Source organism: Anguilla rostrata, chromosome 7 (genome assembly GCF_018555375.3).
Source record: "Anguilla rostrata isolate EN2019 chromosome 7, ASM1855537v3, whole genome shotgun sequence".
Classification (NCBI taxonomy): Eukaryota; Metazoa; Chordata; class Actinopteri; order Anguilliformes; family Anguillidae; genus Anguilla; species Anguilla rostrata.
In genome coordinates, this window is record NC_057939.1 from 8,640,826 (window position 1) to 8,657,215 (window position 16,390).

The following is a 16,390-nucleotide window of genomic DNA, read 5'->3' on the forward strand; positions in this document are numbered from 1 at the left end:
TCCCTCGACGCCGAACGCACCGCGTCTGGGGGGCCGAGGAGTCGTGCTGACAGGGGGGATTGAATTAACAACATTCCTCTTACCGTCCCCAGCCCAGCTGCTTTACACCTGGCGTGCCAATTAGCGGTGTCAATTACACACCTTAAAGGATAAGTCAGTCCACCTCATCAATCTGTCACTCAAGATGGGAGGCCCTGGCTTACTCCCACTGCTCTTTAAAGTGATTATGTAGGACTAAAGACCAAAAGAGACACCACAGAAAGCTGCAAATGCTTCAAAATAATAATAAAAAAAACAATGACATTGTGTCATCATCCTAACTTTCCCACAATTCCTGTGTACAAGTCATCATTCCAGAGTGAAACAGAAACACTGTCAGGCCCGTGTAACTTTTGTTGATGAGATTTTGGAGGGAGGGTTGGCTCGACACAATATCGATCGTCTCAAAGTTACAACGTGTCCTTTGTCGAGTTGTCGGGTTTATTCCAGAACGTGCTTTTTGAAATGTTTATTCTATCCACAACCCCCAGAGCGCAGAAAATGCTACATTCAGGCAGGCCCAGTCTCCAGGAGGCCTCTCCCAGTGAGTCATTACAAAGACCCATAATGCGGATTATTTGGATCACTCTCAACAATCCCTTAATTGGAAAAATAAACGGAATTCATCCACAAAAGGTCACTTTAAAAGGTCATTTCATTTGTCTGAGCAAAGTTGACTTATCATTATCTTCTCCGAGGATTGTGGGTAAACAGCCAAACTCATTAATTCAGAGAAACACAGAGTATACAGACAATGCGCGATTCGTGGTTTGAGAGGTTAATTAAATCCAAATTAAACTCATTAGGCAAATGAAACACCTGCCTAGAAACAACAGTCAAACAGAAATATGTAGAAATATGTCATTAATGTGGGCCGATATTAAAAACCCAGCTTTATTCTGAGGTTGTTGGGCACACAACAGCTAATTCCAATATTAACCTGGTCAACACTGGCCTCGCACGCAGATGGTCCACAGAAAAGCAAACAGCACCGGCCCGGCGAGGGGCAGACTTAATAAGCACCGAAGCTAACCATTCGCTGCTCTGCATAATGGGGACAGCAGGTACCACACAAAGTGGGGTATTTCTGGTGCGACGCCCATTGCGAAGCTGGCTGAGAGAGTCCTTTTTTCCGTTCTCCGTTCTCCTCCACCAATTTCTATTAGAAATCAGTGAGGGGGGAGCGGGGAGGGGGGAGGGGGGTATTCACACAGTCTCCCAGGAGGTAGGATTAAAACTCAAACTCCCTACCCTCTAATGAGACGTTAGCCCCTCCCTACTGCGGTGGAGCTAAGAGCTCTCATGGGAAAGGGGTAGGTGCAGAAAAAGAGCTGTCTGCTCTCGCTGTCTGCCAGAGATCTGTCAAAGTTTGGTTTCGTGAAAATGCTCAGCGTTAAACTGAACAAAGTTTCCACGGGTCAAAAGGGGACAGGATGCACTCTATCAGAGTTGATATCACACTGCAGATTTTACTGAACCGGACAGGGGTTACCAGGTACTGGTAAATAAAATGGGGAGGGGTGATTTGTTATTGAGGATAAAAAAAGAACAATATCACACTATCAGGTTTCCACATAACGGCAGATGTGTTGCGCTTTTTCAGAGATCAAAACCAAGCAGAGACACTTAAGAAGAGCATTGTACCAAAACACTGCAGCATATCTATGATACAAGGGTGCATCTGAGATTACATAATAAGAAAGCCCACTGTAGCCACAGTATGACCCAGCTGGAAATAACACCATGTCAAAATCCGTGACCCAACCAATCTAGCGAGAACACTAACCTCAGGCTGCTTGACCCAGCCCTCCTGGAATGAACAGGTTCGGGGGTCGTGGGTGCAGACGTGCCTGTACTTACACCAGTGACACTGATAGGGACTGCTCACACAGGACAGACACCTGAGAGGGGAGAGAGAAAGCAGGAGATGGAGAGACAGAGGCACAGACAGGGAGAGAGAGAGGGGGGGAGAGATACAGAGACAGAGAAAAAGAGAGAGAGAGAAAATGGGAGTGGGAGTATAAGATACAGGGGTGTATACAAGGACAAACTACGACACAAAGCATCAACGCTTCAATTTTACTGAGGTTCGGATCGAGACTACCGAACGAATCAAACTGTAGACGCAAATACCAGAGAATAAATGACTACCATGCACTACCACTGCACTCATTCTGTAAGAGCTGATGAATCATTCATTAGTTCACTCATTTAACCTGACCATGTAGGTCAGCTGGGAACCTAACAATAATACAGGTTTTGATATAGATAAGGAGGTACATGAGGGCATTAATTGTGTTCAAACAGGATCAAACACAAATCATGCTGTGGAAGGTTGATCCAATATTTTACCATGGGAAGCCTATTGGCCAACATAATTACAACCTAGATTAAGTACTGTGGAACACCCAAACATGTACGTGCAGAAGATCGACCATTCCAATTGCGTAACTTATTTTAGGGCTCTCTCAAACACAGCTAAAAGCAGAGTAAGCAAAACAATTACTTTTTTAAAACGATATGCTATATTCTTTGATGTTTTAGATGTTTGTGATACAGAGAACAGCTGCCCTCGGCTCATGATGTCATGCCATGAACACACAGCGCACAGACACTGTCTGCGCACGGAGGGGACAGGCATCCAGGGGACACTCACGACTTGTGCACGCTGCAGTTGTAGAAGACGAAGCTGGTGTTGGCGAAGGCCAGGCCTGTCTCCTTGGATTTCAGATACAGCTGAACGATCTGATGGTCTCCTGGAGGGGACGAGGAAACGCGGAGAGGATGACATCAAAAAAAAAAGGAGAGAGAGAGAAAAACTCATTTCCCCGCTCGGGCGGCGACGGGGCGAGCGCTCCTGCCGCGAGGAGCACGCTGGGTTCATCTCCGTCACAGCCGTTTCACACACGGAGCCCCGCAGGCCCGGCTGTGATAGGGCGGCTCGCCGCCGCGGGCGGAGCCAGAGAGCCGTCAATCAGAGATCAGAGCCAATCAGATAATATTAATATCGCATTTAAAGGCAACTGGTATTATCGCAATCACAAATCTCATATCACACATGTAACATGCTAAGAAATGTGGGGACAACATAATATCAACAGTGAGAGGATAGCTCACTGCTAGGTGGAGCCAACACAGAGAACTGTCAATCAAAGATCAGAGCCAATCAGATAAATATTAACATCACATTAAAAGGCAACTAATAAATCAGATAATATTAACATCACATTATAAAATGCAACTGATATTATCGCAATCCCAAATGAAGGAGCTGAGATCCAGTCTCCATGCACTAATAGCAAACAAACATGAAATGATAATCAAATCAGTGAGTCCCACGCGGTTCGCTGGTGTTCTCTGGGGACCCTGACATCACAGTCACTGAGCCCGCACCATCAGGCCCCGGCGCTACGTTTGTCATTAGCCATGAATGGGCGTGAGGGTGATGCCGCTCGGTCCGCTCCCCAGAGAAAAACCTCTCTCCCCCGTCCTTTTCACCGCGCGCGAAAACAATGGCGTGTTATTTCACACTGTCCGTCGAGATGAAAAAACATTTCCAACCGGAGTCTTTCAGAGCCCCTTTGAAATATGAGATTAAAAAAAAAAAAAAAAAATCTCTATGAGTTAATCGAAATGTGGCACAAAAGAGGGTTCTTCAGTGTCCTATTGTCTGAGCTAATGAAGAATCTCATGTTTAATTCAACAGGGTATACGCGGACATCTCGCTGCTCAAAGAGCTCTCTCTTTCTCTCTCTTTTCCTCTCCATCTCTCTCTCTCTCTCTCTCTCTCTCTCTCTGCACCTCTGAGAGATTCATGTATCAATCACAGGGAACCGGCTTCGACAATGAACGTAACCGCATTAGCCCGTGTAAGTGTTGCCACGACGCCTGATGCCATTGCCCCGGCTGGGGCCAGTGGGGACTCTCTCCGGCGCTCCCTGAAAGGTGTAATGTAACGTGTCGCCGGGGGAACGAGCGCGCGTGTCTTCCCGCGTTGGGAGAGGTGCACAGACGAGAAAGCCCAGCGAACACCGATCTCAGAGCACTTTCTGTCACGCTGTCATAATGCGCAGCTGTCGATACAACTTCACGGAGGCACTCGGAGAATTGTATAGGGTGTGTGTTTTTTGTTTTTGTTTTTTTTTTGTTCCCGGAGATGGCAGTGGTAAATGAGGTACAAAAAAAGGAAAAGGAAATGCTGGAAGGAGCGGAGGGAGGACTTTGAGTCACGAGTTTCACCTCCTGTCTCTCTGACGGCACCACTCCAGAGACCCATTACAGACTCCGAGGAAGCCAGGGAGTCAGAAACAGAAAGAGCAGTTAAAAAAAAAAAAAAAGGCTTGAGATGTTTCTGTTGTAATTTTACATTGTTTGTGTTCAGGCAGCCTGAGACACCTTAGGGGTCCTAATGAAAGAAGCAGGAAGCAGGTCGGGTTTGTCAGTCTCTCCTATCCGTGTGTGCGTCTGTGCGTATTGTACCTATGTACTGAATGTGTGTGTGTGTTGGTGTGTACTTATGTGTGTGTGTGTGTTTGTGTGTACGGTAGGTATTATGTGTGTGTGTGTGTGTCTGCATATGTATGTGCGTGTGTGTATATATGTGTCTGTAATGTGTGTGTGGGTGCGTACAGCACGTATGTGCTGTGTGTATCTTGTGTGTGCGGGTGTGTGTGCGTGTGTGTGTGTGTGTGTACACTAGACCTGGATTTGAGTGCCCACAGGGCCTTGAGCAGTTGCTGTGCGTATGCACGGCGTGTAGACCTCAGCAGGTTTTTCAGACCTGTAATTTTGTGCTGACCTTACCTTCCACTGCAAGAACTAAGGGTATCATTATTACTGCAGATTTACAGCTTTAAACTGCTGCGTTCCTACAGAAGCCTGTTAAACTGAGTAAACTCACATCCTCTGTGGTTTCCCCATGTGAAGAAAATAATATACAAAGCATACTTGATATGGACTTTAATTGTCTTTCGAGTATTCTTATACATACGTACTGTATTAAATAGAATACTTCAGGTGCACTTCAGAATGCTATTTTTTCACATGGGCTGCCATTTCAACGTGAAGAATCTGAAGAGATGCGAGCACGTTTGTTGTTTCTTCCTCCGCGTTTTCCTCCTCATTCCTGTGATTTATCCGCATTTAAAACTCCTGATAGTTTCATAAATAGGTGGAATAGCTTTTTATGGGACCCTGGGCCTCAAATGAACAATCGTACAAATATTTGAACGTAAACGAGCAGCACCGTCTTTTCTTTCAGTGACGGAGAGCAAGGTAACGTTTCCAGCAGAAGCACAGAGTCCACATTATCTCCTCGCAGAGACAACTCCACGCGATGAAAAATTACCACCCTCCAGATGTGAGCGCTCTTCAATTATGCCGGGGCTAACCAACCACGTCGGGGAAGAGGGGAGAGAGCCGCCGCTCCCGAAATCTCTCCTTCCTTATCTCTGGGAGAGAGTGAATGCCGTCGAAACTGTTTTTCAGCCTCAGTAGGTCCAGCAGTGTGGAGACCACGGCGTCGTCGGCTGCGAGGATGTGCCCATCGCTCCCGTTTCCCCTCCGCTCCCTCGAATCCCCTCGCGAATCTGGCTCGACCTGAGAGAGGGCTGGACTTGCGGTTCCACCCCCAGCCACATGGCAGCGCTCTTTTCCGGGCCACGGGAACGCGCTCCGTGACGTTCGTTACTCAGTCACAGAACGCGTGCCATGACAACATGTTAAGAGCACGGAGGATTGATGGCTGCATCAGCGCACTGCTCTTCCACAGCAAAAGGATCACTTTCCATCAACGCCTTACACCTCACTCTAAAGCACTACCAAATAATTTTTTAAAAATTGCCTCTATTATCATAAAGGCTATTAATGGGCTCTCACCCCAGCCCCAGGTACAAATCCCTCGACAGTTTTCAATGGAACTTGACTGCACCCAAAAGGTGGGCAGACAAAAGGAGCTTCAGCAACTACTCTCAGAAATATTCATAGAAAATGCCCTGTAAGATAGTCCGTGGTTCTTCTGTTCTGTTAAAACATCACGTGCGGAAGTCTAAGGCATTTGTTGGGTTGTGTTCTAAGGGAAGACATTCCAGAACACATACCCTCCCCACCTTTGTCGAAGATGATCCGAGGGACCTCCTTTTCGGCAGGCGAGGTGCACCTGATCCGGTTCCCCTCCACCAGCCCGTCCATCTCAGCCAGGTCCTCGAAGGTGCAGTTCACGCCCGCAGAAAGCTCCGGAACGTTGTGGGCTTCCAGGACCAGCTGGAATCAGAGATGTAACGGTGAGGGGGTGTGGACCTTGTAAATGCCTTTGGAATAGAAATGTTAAATACTGTGTGTGTGTGTGTGTGTGTGCATGTACATGGCAGCTCCACACACACACACGCACAGTCACAGGAATAACAGCACCAACATACATCTCACACATCCTGCACAGAAACATCTCACACGCCACACACAGAAACCCACAGCTCTTTAATGTGGACACCGGCTGACCTAAGTTCAGCACCAGTGCTTGTGGAATTTAGTCAGTGAGTGTGTCATCTGGTTAGGACTCAATGCATCCTGACCTTAGTGCCACCGGACATGTGTAGTCCTGCTAAAATACGCCAATATCCCCTCCTTCTGTCAACTGCAGAACTGTACTTTCATTCTTAATTCAGTATTTGGCTGTATTACTTCTTACCGCTACAAACTGTTACCTATTTTTAAACGCAACTGCAACACTTGAAAGTGTGCAGGCGCAAATATTCTAAAAGGCAGGGAACTGACTCATCCCTTACTGGCACTGCAACAAGCATCTTGTTTGACTTGAGGTTATTCCTGAGCACCAAAAAAAAAATGTTGTGGCAAAGAACGCAGACACTCGATCGTGATGGAAAGCAGTGGTCCTGCATCCCGTTGATTTTGCTGCTCAGAGCTTCACACCCGTGATAAAACACCGAACCCACTTTGCTCTAAGAGGCAACTGAGCCTGACTGTTTTTATATTGCTTTTTAATGAAAGGAGGGCACAGCTGATACTGAGTTTCCCATTAAAGCCAAAGATGCAAAAAAAAACTTGCCTTCTTGACTCAATTTCATTTATTTTTTCCCCCCTCCTCGTAGGTGGAACACGAGGAGAATTTCTTAAATTACATTTCGGCAGTCGTCTGGGAACCAAGCGTGGCTCCATGAATATGAAAATAACCTTGTCCGTATCAGCTGAAGCACTCAAAATACGAAATACAATCTCACATACTTTCGTAATACTAATAATCTGACACACTTTAAATTTCATCAAGTATTTTTTAGGCACGATGCATTCTCGGAACGCTGTGTTTTATTTACAAATTGATGAACTACTTAGAATGTGAAATATTTCCTCCTATCATTTCTATTCAGCACAACGGTAGCTTATGAAAACATAAAATACATTGGCAAGTTTCCAGTATTTTTCCACTGTTTTTTTTTTTATTATTACCCTGAAGGCCACAATGAATACTAAATGAAAAAAAAAGCTCACTGTCAGGTGTCCACCAACAACAGAAGGTTGTTCAAGCACCGGTACAAAAGGCTGAGCATCTCACCTTCTGTACTATAGCAACAAAAAAAAAAAAAGAAAAAAGAAAACACTGTGACTGGAAAACGTGCAATATTTCACGTGCAGTAGTACATGCTTTTTCAGAGCTGAAAGGTTGCTGAGAACAGCTAATGAGAATATATAAAGTATCCAGCTATGAATGCCATTATTAGTATCCACTTATCATATTGCATAACTGGACGTTGTAGACAAGTGATTTTAAACGGAATTGTTCAATAAACATTTTAGAATATTTTCATCCTTTCTCGGGAAGTGAGACGGTGGGTTTATCTACTAATGCAACTGGTCAGTGAAATACTACCATTTTTGAGAAATACAGCGAAACAGATGTGGCTTGAGTTTCTTGAGGCTGTTTGAATTGCTCAGTGGAGGGTGTGGATAGTCTGGTGCGATATATTATAATTACTCTGATCACTACAGTTGTTGTTGTTGTTAGTAAGCTGTCTTAGCAAGCTGCATTCTGGGTCAAAACAGTGCCCGCTGAATGATTGCTTGGCACCCGGCATATATTGATCCTACAGTGGGCTAGTGCCCAAGAATTTTACATTTATGTTCGCCAGCTTCACAGCACATACACAGCATAAGTCTCGCCCTCACATCATCTATGGTAAAATATGCCCTTGACATAAATGCACAAGAATTATCGCTCAACTTCACATTTATGAGCACGTGGCCTCATATTTCTTCGTTTTAAGCCCATTCATTACGCCCGGCGTGGCAGGCCATATCGGTGCTCGAATAAAACAGGGATACGGGGGCAGACATAAACCACGGTAAACAACAGATGACAAGCATTAAAATAATTCCTTTCCCCATAAAAACCCCTAACTTGACTGTGACTGATAGTCGACGGCAATGTCAGAACCCGAGCGTGCCGCGCAGAGGGCGCTTTGGAGATTTGGCTTATTTTTTTCCAAACGGATATTTAATAATAAAAAGGTCACGGCCCGTCTGACTGCCGTGCTGTCAGTCTGCCTCTCTAAAAACACTCGGACGCTGATTTGATTTCAGATGTGCCACGCAGTAATTCCTGCTCTGAGACGTATAAATGTGAAATACACACACACACACACACACAAACACACACACAAATGCAAACACACAAACACACACAAACACACACACCACACGCGCACACAAATAAACACAAACACACGCGCGCGCGCACATGCAAATAAACACAAAAATACACACGCACACACTCACACACTACATGCGCACGTACACGCACACACCCACACAAACGCGCGCACACACACACATGCATAAACACACACACACAATCATCCGCACGTTCTCCCTCTTCTGATATGTGTACGTATGTCACACTTCCCAGAACCCATTTTCTTGGAAATGTGCCTGCATTACTGCATATCATATTGGAATTCGAAGCAGGAAAACAGAATAGCACTTTGACAAACAGTGTCATGATCACAAATCATTTATGGGACCTCAGAGAGGACGGAATGTGTGCAGTAATCCGCCCGGCTGTCTGTGTGTGATAGAGGGTTATCAAGGGCTAAAGAGGGTGGCTCTGGCATGCGCTGATGGGTCCGGATGGAGAACAAATCTAAAGATATGCACTGCAGAGCTGGCTCTGATGGGCTCAGACACAGAAGGCACTGCTCTGCCCTCTGGGCAATGCACTCAGTCCACGGTGTCATAATCACCATGACCTTCGACCTCTGAAGAATTTTCCTCATCATAGTTTTGGCCTTTAATGTAAAGGTGTATGTTCCAGCTGGGGAGATGCTACCACCACACAACAACCCTTTCAGCTATCCTTTCTTTTCCACCGCCATTTTTCTTCCTTATATAAATCTCCCTTTCGGCACCGACACATCCCCATTTGTTTTTCCTTTCCTTTCTACCCCTCTCCACGCTCTCTCCTTCACCTGCTCCTCTACGTTCTACTCATCTCTCCATCTCTTCCCTTGTCTTCATTTCACGCTGGAAAAAGCTTGTGCCAGTCTACCATGACTCTGTGCCTCTTTACAATGTGCTGAGGAGCGGAGAGTTGAGATTGTTCAATAATAAAACTATAATACAAACCTCCACAGTGTCCACACAGTGATCATAAAACCACAATCTGAAATCACTGACCATTGGAGAGACTATTAATGTTCCACAGGCTTGGTTTTCATTCATAAAATGAATTTATTCTCACAGTGGTTGCTCACAATGGGTCCACTACACACTCATCAGGAGAGCCCTAGCCTTATCACCAGGTACCATAGAATTAAGGGCTAGACAGTGGTTACACACTTGCATTCGTCTCTAAAGGGAGTCCTTGATCTGTAATATGGTTTGATACTGAGATTGGAAAACGGTTAGAGGCTAAAAAAAAAAAAAAAAAATGTAAGCCTTGGCAGAATGGTCTGTATTTTTCCATTGCACTAGATAGAAACTCTGGTTTCTTGTTGTGGGTGACAAAAATAACAGATAGTCTGCTTAAGCCACATAGAGTTTTCAACTGTACAGAGTGGTATTTGGGTGTATTGTGACACATTACACAAACAAGCATGGAAGTGCCACAGAACTGCAGAGAGAGGGGAGTGAACAGACATACTATGACACACAACACTGAGTCACAGAATGAATATTTTTCAAAATAAATGTTCTATGACGTAACAGTACCATAGAACTGCCACAGAATGATCGTCACACTCACCATGACACTATACTGAGACACAGAGATGTTGTTGGGGTGGACGCTGAGACGGACACACTGTTTGATATCCGAGGCGAACCTTCTGGGTTCGGAGGAGCGCTCGCACTTCTCCTTCCGGGTGCACCTGCAAGAGGAGACACACGAGAAACCTGTCACCTGAGAGTCCGCCATTCTTCTCCCACCTGTGAGAGCACCTACCTGCACCCGACTGCCCACCTTTACACTGCAACACCTAAGAGAGAGGGAGCAGCACAGATGGCCTATCGCCTGCGTGAAGGTCAATACAGGCCTGTCCAGTAATTCCAGGGACAGACACACTGTGTTTTCATTGCTACCTGAGTGAACAGGTACGTTTACCTCAGTGAAGGTAATACAGGTGAGCACTGTTACTTGAGTGAACACGAGACAGGTACACACAGTAAATTCGGCAAAGGCGAGACGACACACACTGTTACCTTAGTGAACGTGAGACAGGTACATGCTATTACCAGAGCGAAGGTGAAAGAGGTAAACACTGGTACCCGAATGAAGTTGAGAGAGTTACACAGTTTCATCTGACTCAAGGTCAGACAGGTATGCCTTGTTGTCTACTTTGCTACCCAGGCAAAGCGAGACAGGTGCACACTGTTTCCTAGCTTGTCTGGGTGAACGTCAGACACACCGATACCTGAGAAAAATGACTATTTATTGTTACAGAATTCGTGCTTCCTTTTCCCTTGCAACGGCGGCCCAAATCACACAATGCATTCGTGAAAAAAGAGCCTTTCCTCTGCTCGAGCTGAAACAATGAGGTCAGTATTAGCAGGAACCGAAGCAACGTGTTGCGAGCTGAGACAGGACGCTCCTTTGTGTGCAATTAAATGGGAAATTCGGTCTGGCCCCGGCACAGGTGGGGAGACGGGCGGAGCGATGCCTTGGCTCGCTAATCCACGACCAGGTGGTCTAATCCATTACACGGCGTTGCATTAAAGTTTGCGGCGTGATGCAATGGGCCGGGGAACACAATCTGCTACCAGAATGCGCAGACCTGTTCAGATCGCAGGGGCCAATAATGCCATTGTGTCCTTCGGCAAAAAAAAACACTTCACCGGAATTTCCCCACTAGCCCAACTGCGCGCGAAGGGAACAAAAGTAGCATGGGTAGCACTCCGCAGGTAGTATCCATGCTCCAGAGGCTGCATGTAAGGGACCCCACGAGGCCCTGGAGCACTGACTGATCTGCAGAGCCTCTCTCTCATATCTCATATTAAACAGGCTTTATCCAGGAACCTTGCGCAACACAAGGTCCCTGTGCATCCTCCAGAACGAGATTACAAAAAACTCATAAACTTCTCCAAGAAGCTCTCCCAATATATATATATATATATATATATAAAATAAATCCATCCTTAACTAATTTGCGCAGTTGCTATGATGGTGTCGGCGGAGGGCAGGGTCTAATGAGACAGTAATGTGGGCTAATGCCAGCGCTTGAGTAATGCCTCCATTCTCCTCGGGGCGGGAGCGACAGGGCATTGTGGAGCTCGGCGGCCGCGAGCGCGAACGCGAGCGTGAACGCAGGGAGCTCGACGCGCGGAGCGGAGGAAGATAATCTGCTCCGGCGTGCAGGAGGAGGAGGAGGAGGAGATTTAAGACTCGCCGATTGTTCCCTTTGTCTCAGTTCCACGGGTTTTAAGCACGGCTGAGACCGTTTCAATCAGAGCGCTTAAGTAACGAAAACACTCGATGATAGAATCGGTCCCTTCGCTTTCTCGTTGCGTCGGTGATTTAATGACCCCTGCTTCTTTGTCTCTCGGGGTCTTTCGGTAACAGGCTTGGCATTTCATTGGCTTAAATGAAAAGGGCATCGGGTATGTGAAAACGCAATCGTAACGGATTTGGAAATCCCTGAAAACGTCTCACCGCCTTGGAGATTTTGGGGCAGGGAGAGCGACTCCAATAAAGCCAGGTCTGACCCTCGGACTGACACACCAACCGACACCAAGCAAATGCTATGATGTCATCTTTAGGCGCCATCACTTCACAATGAATTTGGATTATTTCCCTTGACAGAGAAGAAACTTTATTCAGGGCAACATATATGCACAATAATGCATCAGAGGCCTAGTGCCTACAGAGGGTGATGCTTCTGTTAGAGTTTAGGGAGGGCCTAATATTTATGATTCACATTTTCACTCATCTGAATCCATTTAAACTTGGACTAAACGGACTCCTTTTTCTCTGGTCATTTTATAAGTGACTCACCCTCATCTGCCAGCACTTATTGTTTCTCACAGGCAGCTGTTTCTCTACTATTGCAGAAACAATAGTATGCTGAAGCATACTCGAAGTATACTATTGTATACTTAAGAATACTTGAGGTGTAATTAAATGTTATATCAAGTACGCTTAGCATACTATTTTTTTCCCACATGGGAAAGCATGCATGGGAAACGTATCTGGAGCACGAGTGTGAACACACTGGCTTTTTGACCTTCTGTGGTGCAGCACTGAGGTATGAAGAAATGATCCCACAGCCAGGGGAGCACCTCGGCCAAATCAAACAAAAGAGCATGCAGGGCCCATGTAACTGATATGAAAGCGGGAGCTTAAATGGTAGCCTAGGCATCAGACCACAAGTAAACATCACAATTTAAGGCTTAACGCAGAGAATCCACGCGGTTCTGTATCACAGCACGTTATTAAGGTATAAAATAAGAAAGATGGCAGACTCTTCGAGAGCTGAACAGATACTGAATACAGGGTTAAATATATGAAGTCAAATCTTCTGCTGAGATAAACATGCCATGACAACATGAAGGCACTAAATAAACACGTAGCAGGAAAGGCCGGCGTTCCCTAGCAGACCAGCACGTAGGCTAGCAAAATATACACAGAAGAAAAGCTCAGAGGAGCCCACAGTACATCAGGACATGCATAGATTATTGGACTCTTGACTGCTGTTATGAAAACATACCTCCACCGAGATCAATAACACATTTTTTTCTTCCGGGAGCTGTGCAATTAATGCCACAGCATATTTAAAATCATCCACAATAACTGTGTCAGCATCTGTTCGCTTGCTTTTAACAAATACCTTGATTCATTTAAGCCTGGCACTTAAATTGCCTGGCCAGATGATATTTGGATTGCTGTCATCGAATGGTGTGCATTGGATTGCATATGGACCACACGTATCACAGATGGACTAAAACCTGTACTATTTATTAGTTATGTGGGTGTCCAAGTGTGTCCGGGTGTGTGTGTGTGTGTGTATTTGTGTGTGTTTGTGCGTGTGTAAGTGTGTGTGTCTGTGTGCGTGTGTGTGTAAGTGTGTGTGTGTTTGTGCATGCGTGTGTGTGTATGTGTGTGTGTGTGTGTCTGTGTGTGCATGTGTGTAAGTGCATGTGTGCGTGTGAGTGCATGTATGTGTGTGTTTGTGCGTGTGTAAGTGTGTGTGTTTCCGTAGCTCTTTCAGTCAGGCCACTGCTATCATTTCTCCACACAGCGCTGTGCCACATCCTTGCCATGTTTCTGTCATTTTAATGGAAATGTCAGAGTCGGCGGAAAAAGGACTCCCACCACTCACAGAGCAGGAGGCGGCAGGAGGAGACAACAAAGTGACAACACCCGTACAGCGGTTAAGATAAGAGAGGCCTCTCCTCCGCTACGCGGTGCGAAGGCACAGACAGCTTAACACACCTCAGCTACACACCTCAAATCTGAATTGGGCTTCTGGACAAAAGAATCCATTCACTGGGTGAAATTAAGGATGATAAAACACACATTTATGTTCCTATTCAAGTAAACACTTCAAAAGTTATGTGTGCGCCACATTTAATGCTTGTCGTCTATTAAATTGTATCATGTCATTAAAGGCACTTAACAAACTGCATTAGGGGCACCTGCAATGTTTCGCAAGGATGTTTTGATAAATTATAATTAATAAAGTAAGCCATTAAATTTACCGGGGAGCAATTTGTTTCCCTCGTTATGCAAATGAAGTGCCAACAGGAAGTGTAATAAATTGATGAATATGTTGACAAAACACAAAGAAATCACATCAGCGAGACCAGTGATGGCAGTGGGTTCACACCGGCCAATGGACAGTGCCGTGGCCTCGTTCTGGCTTCCTTGCCCAGCGTTCACCAGCAAAGTGACCCAAACAGACCGACCTGGGAAAAGAAATCCCATTCGGCAATGTGTGTGCCACACTCCTGTAACTCATGCTAATTCCCTGGAACAAAATAAAAGCCTATCTCGGGGGGGGAGAATCTACATTTTAAAAAAACTCACAGGAGAGAAATAATGAAAAGTAACAAAAATGTTTTGTTTACCAGCATCTGCAAAGCACAGGATTTTTTAAAAATATTGTGTGCCTGTCTATGTTTTGATGTCCCTACTCAGAAGTGACAGTGGGCATCAAGAAAGCAACACAAAAGTGGAAAGGGAGGCTATGTGGGGGCTGGGGGGTGTACAAGTTCAAAGGTCATGGGAGCTACAGGTAGCACAAGATGTCTACTGGAAGTGGCCTGTGGTGGGGGGAGAGGTGGGGATTGGGACTACTTTTGCAGGCATTTCAGACATGGACCTGAATGAACTCCTTAAAAAAGACCCTGAAAGTCTTTGACTTGACTCCTAAAAAGACCCTTAAAAGTCTTTTGACACAATTCCAGAAAAGTGTCATTACAGTCCATGACTCGAGTCCCGAAAAAGGCCTTTGGGCCCACGACTCGACCACCTCTTTCCGCGGCTCCTGAATGAGCTGGGGGTATCTCCGAAACGGCCCTGGCAGCCCCGCAGACACACCCGCTGACCGCAGGACACACACAGGCGGCTTTAATAAGAGGTTAGCGGGAGATAACCGCGCCAATATGTCTCGGACGAGGTGGATTTCAGGCGCCCGTCCAGCGTGAGAGCCGGCTGCCGTGCCTAAGCTGCGCAGCCAGGCTGCATTTCGCCTCGCGGACTAAGTCCCGACCGCGCCGCACGCTCCCGTATGCACGGCCATTTAAGAGCTTCCTAGAGCGCTTCACAACACAGGGACACGTTCACATCCAACGCTCGCTCAAAGATGAACTAACAGTTCTGACACAACATCCAGTTTTAAAAATCTACACCACTACTACACGTTATTCTACATTAAAGACCGAAGCACAATTCCTCATAAGACCCCTGTATGAAAAATGAAACCGTTACTCCATGATATCCTGAGCTCACCATTCATCATTATCTTAATTTCACTTTCTGGTTGAAAATATACAGCCAGCTATTCAACACTTTATACGAACGTTACATGTTATTTACTGTGCATATTATCTGACAAGATAAAATTTGGCAGTTTGGATGGGGAAAAAAAACTATTTTTGATTAATTTAGAAATCCATTCAAAGAAACAAGAAACAGGTGCACTAACAGTTTTTGGCCAGACGTGACAAAGGCAGGTTCAGCTAGCAACTTAAGCACAGCGGGAAAATCAAGATTTTCTACACACATAACATAATAAAAACTGTTTCACACTAATCACATACTGCAATTACCGGCATTAAAAAATATTATACATCTGTCCAAGAACAGAAAAGAGTATTTTCCCAACACAAAGAGACGCCTGGAAACAAGTCACAAATATGCACAAATAAACAAGACAGCTCTAATCAGCTGCAAAAAGCCTGATTGGAGCGATTCCACAAGCAATTATACATCAAACATCTTTTTGAACTTAAGCAAATAGTCCTTAACATCAAGCTAATAGATGCTGGCGACCGACATGTTTTCAAAAAGCCCCTGAAAGGATTAAACTAAATCAGCCTTCAGCGAAAATCATCTTCCACTCCGCTTCCTCCGGCCTGCTATTAGCGGACGTGATTACCGCCGGATTTCATCCCCATCACCGTCTCCAGGATTGGCCTTGTATGCCTCGGCTCCGGTTAACGGCCCAGATTTAAACATTGCTGTTAATAAAAATCAATCGCACGGGGTCCATAAAGTCCACAAAATGTAAATCGGGGTGCTCGGGAGGCGAGCCATTTCCTGGAAATTCCGGTTACGAATGGGAGACCTTGCAGATCAGCGTGGATGGAGCTTTGCTTGCCAGACTTTAGGTGTAATGCATATTTAATG

The 16,390-nt window shown here is 45.6% G+C and overlaps 1 protein-coding gene across 1 annotated transcript in view; it reads right to left on the bottom strand.

Annotated features, from left to right (window-relative positions):
* plxna4 (plexin A4) overlaps positions 1-16,390 on the bottom strand; it is a 291,711-nt gene that overhangs the window by 89,574 nt on the left and 185,747 nt on the right. The window contains exons 6-9 of the mRNA XM_064342636.1: positions 10,292-10,415; positions 6,147-6,300; positions 2,696-2,795; positions 1,826-1,940 (exon numbers count right to left, since the gene is read on the bottom strand). Of these exons, the coding sequence (XP_064198706.1) occupies positions 1,826-1,940; positions 2,696-2,795; positions 6,147-6,300; positions 10,292-10,415 (493 nt within the window). The remainder of the gene's footprint in view (positions 1-1,825; positions 1,941-2,695; positions 2,796-6,146; positions 6,301-10,291; positions 10,416-16,390) is intronic.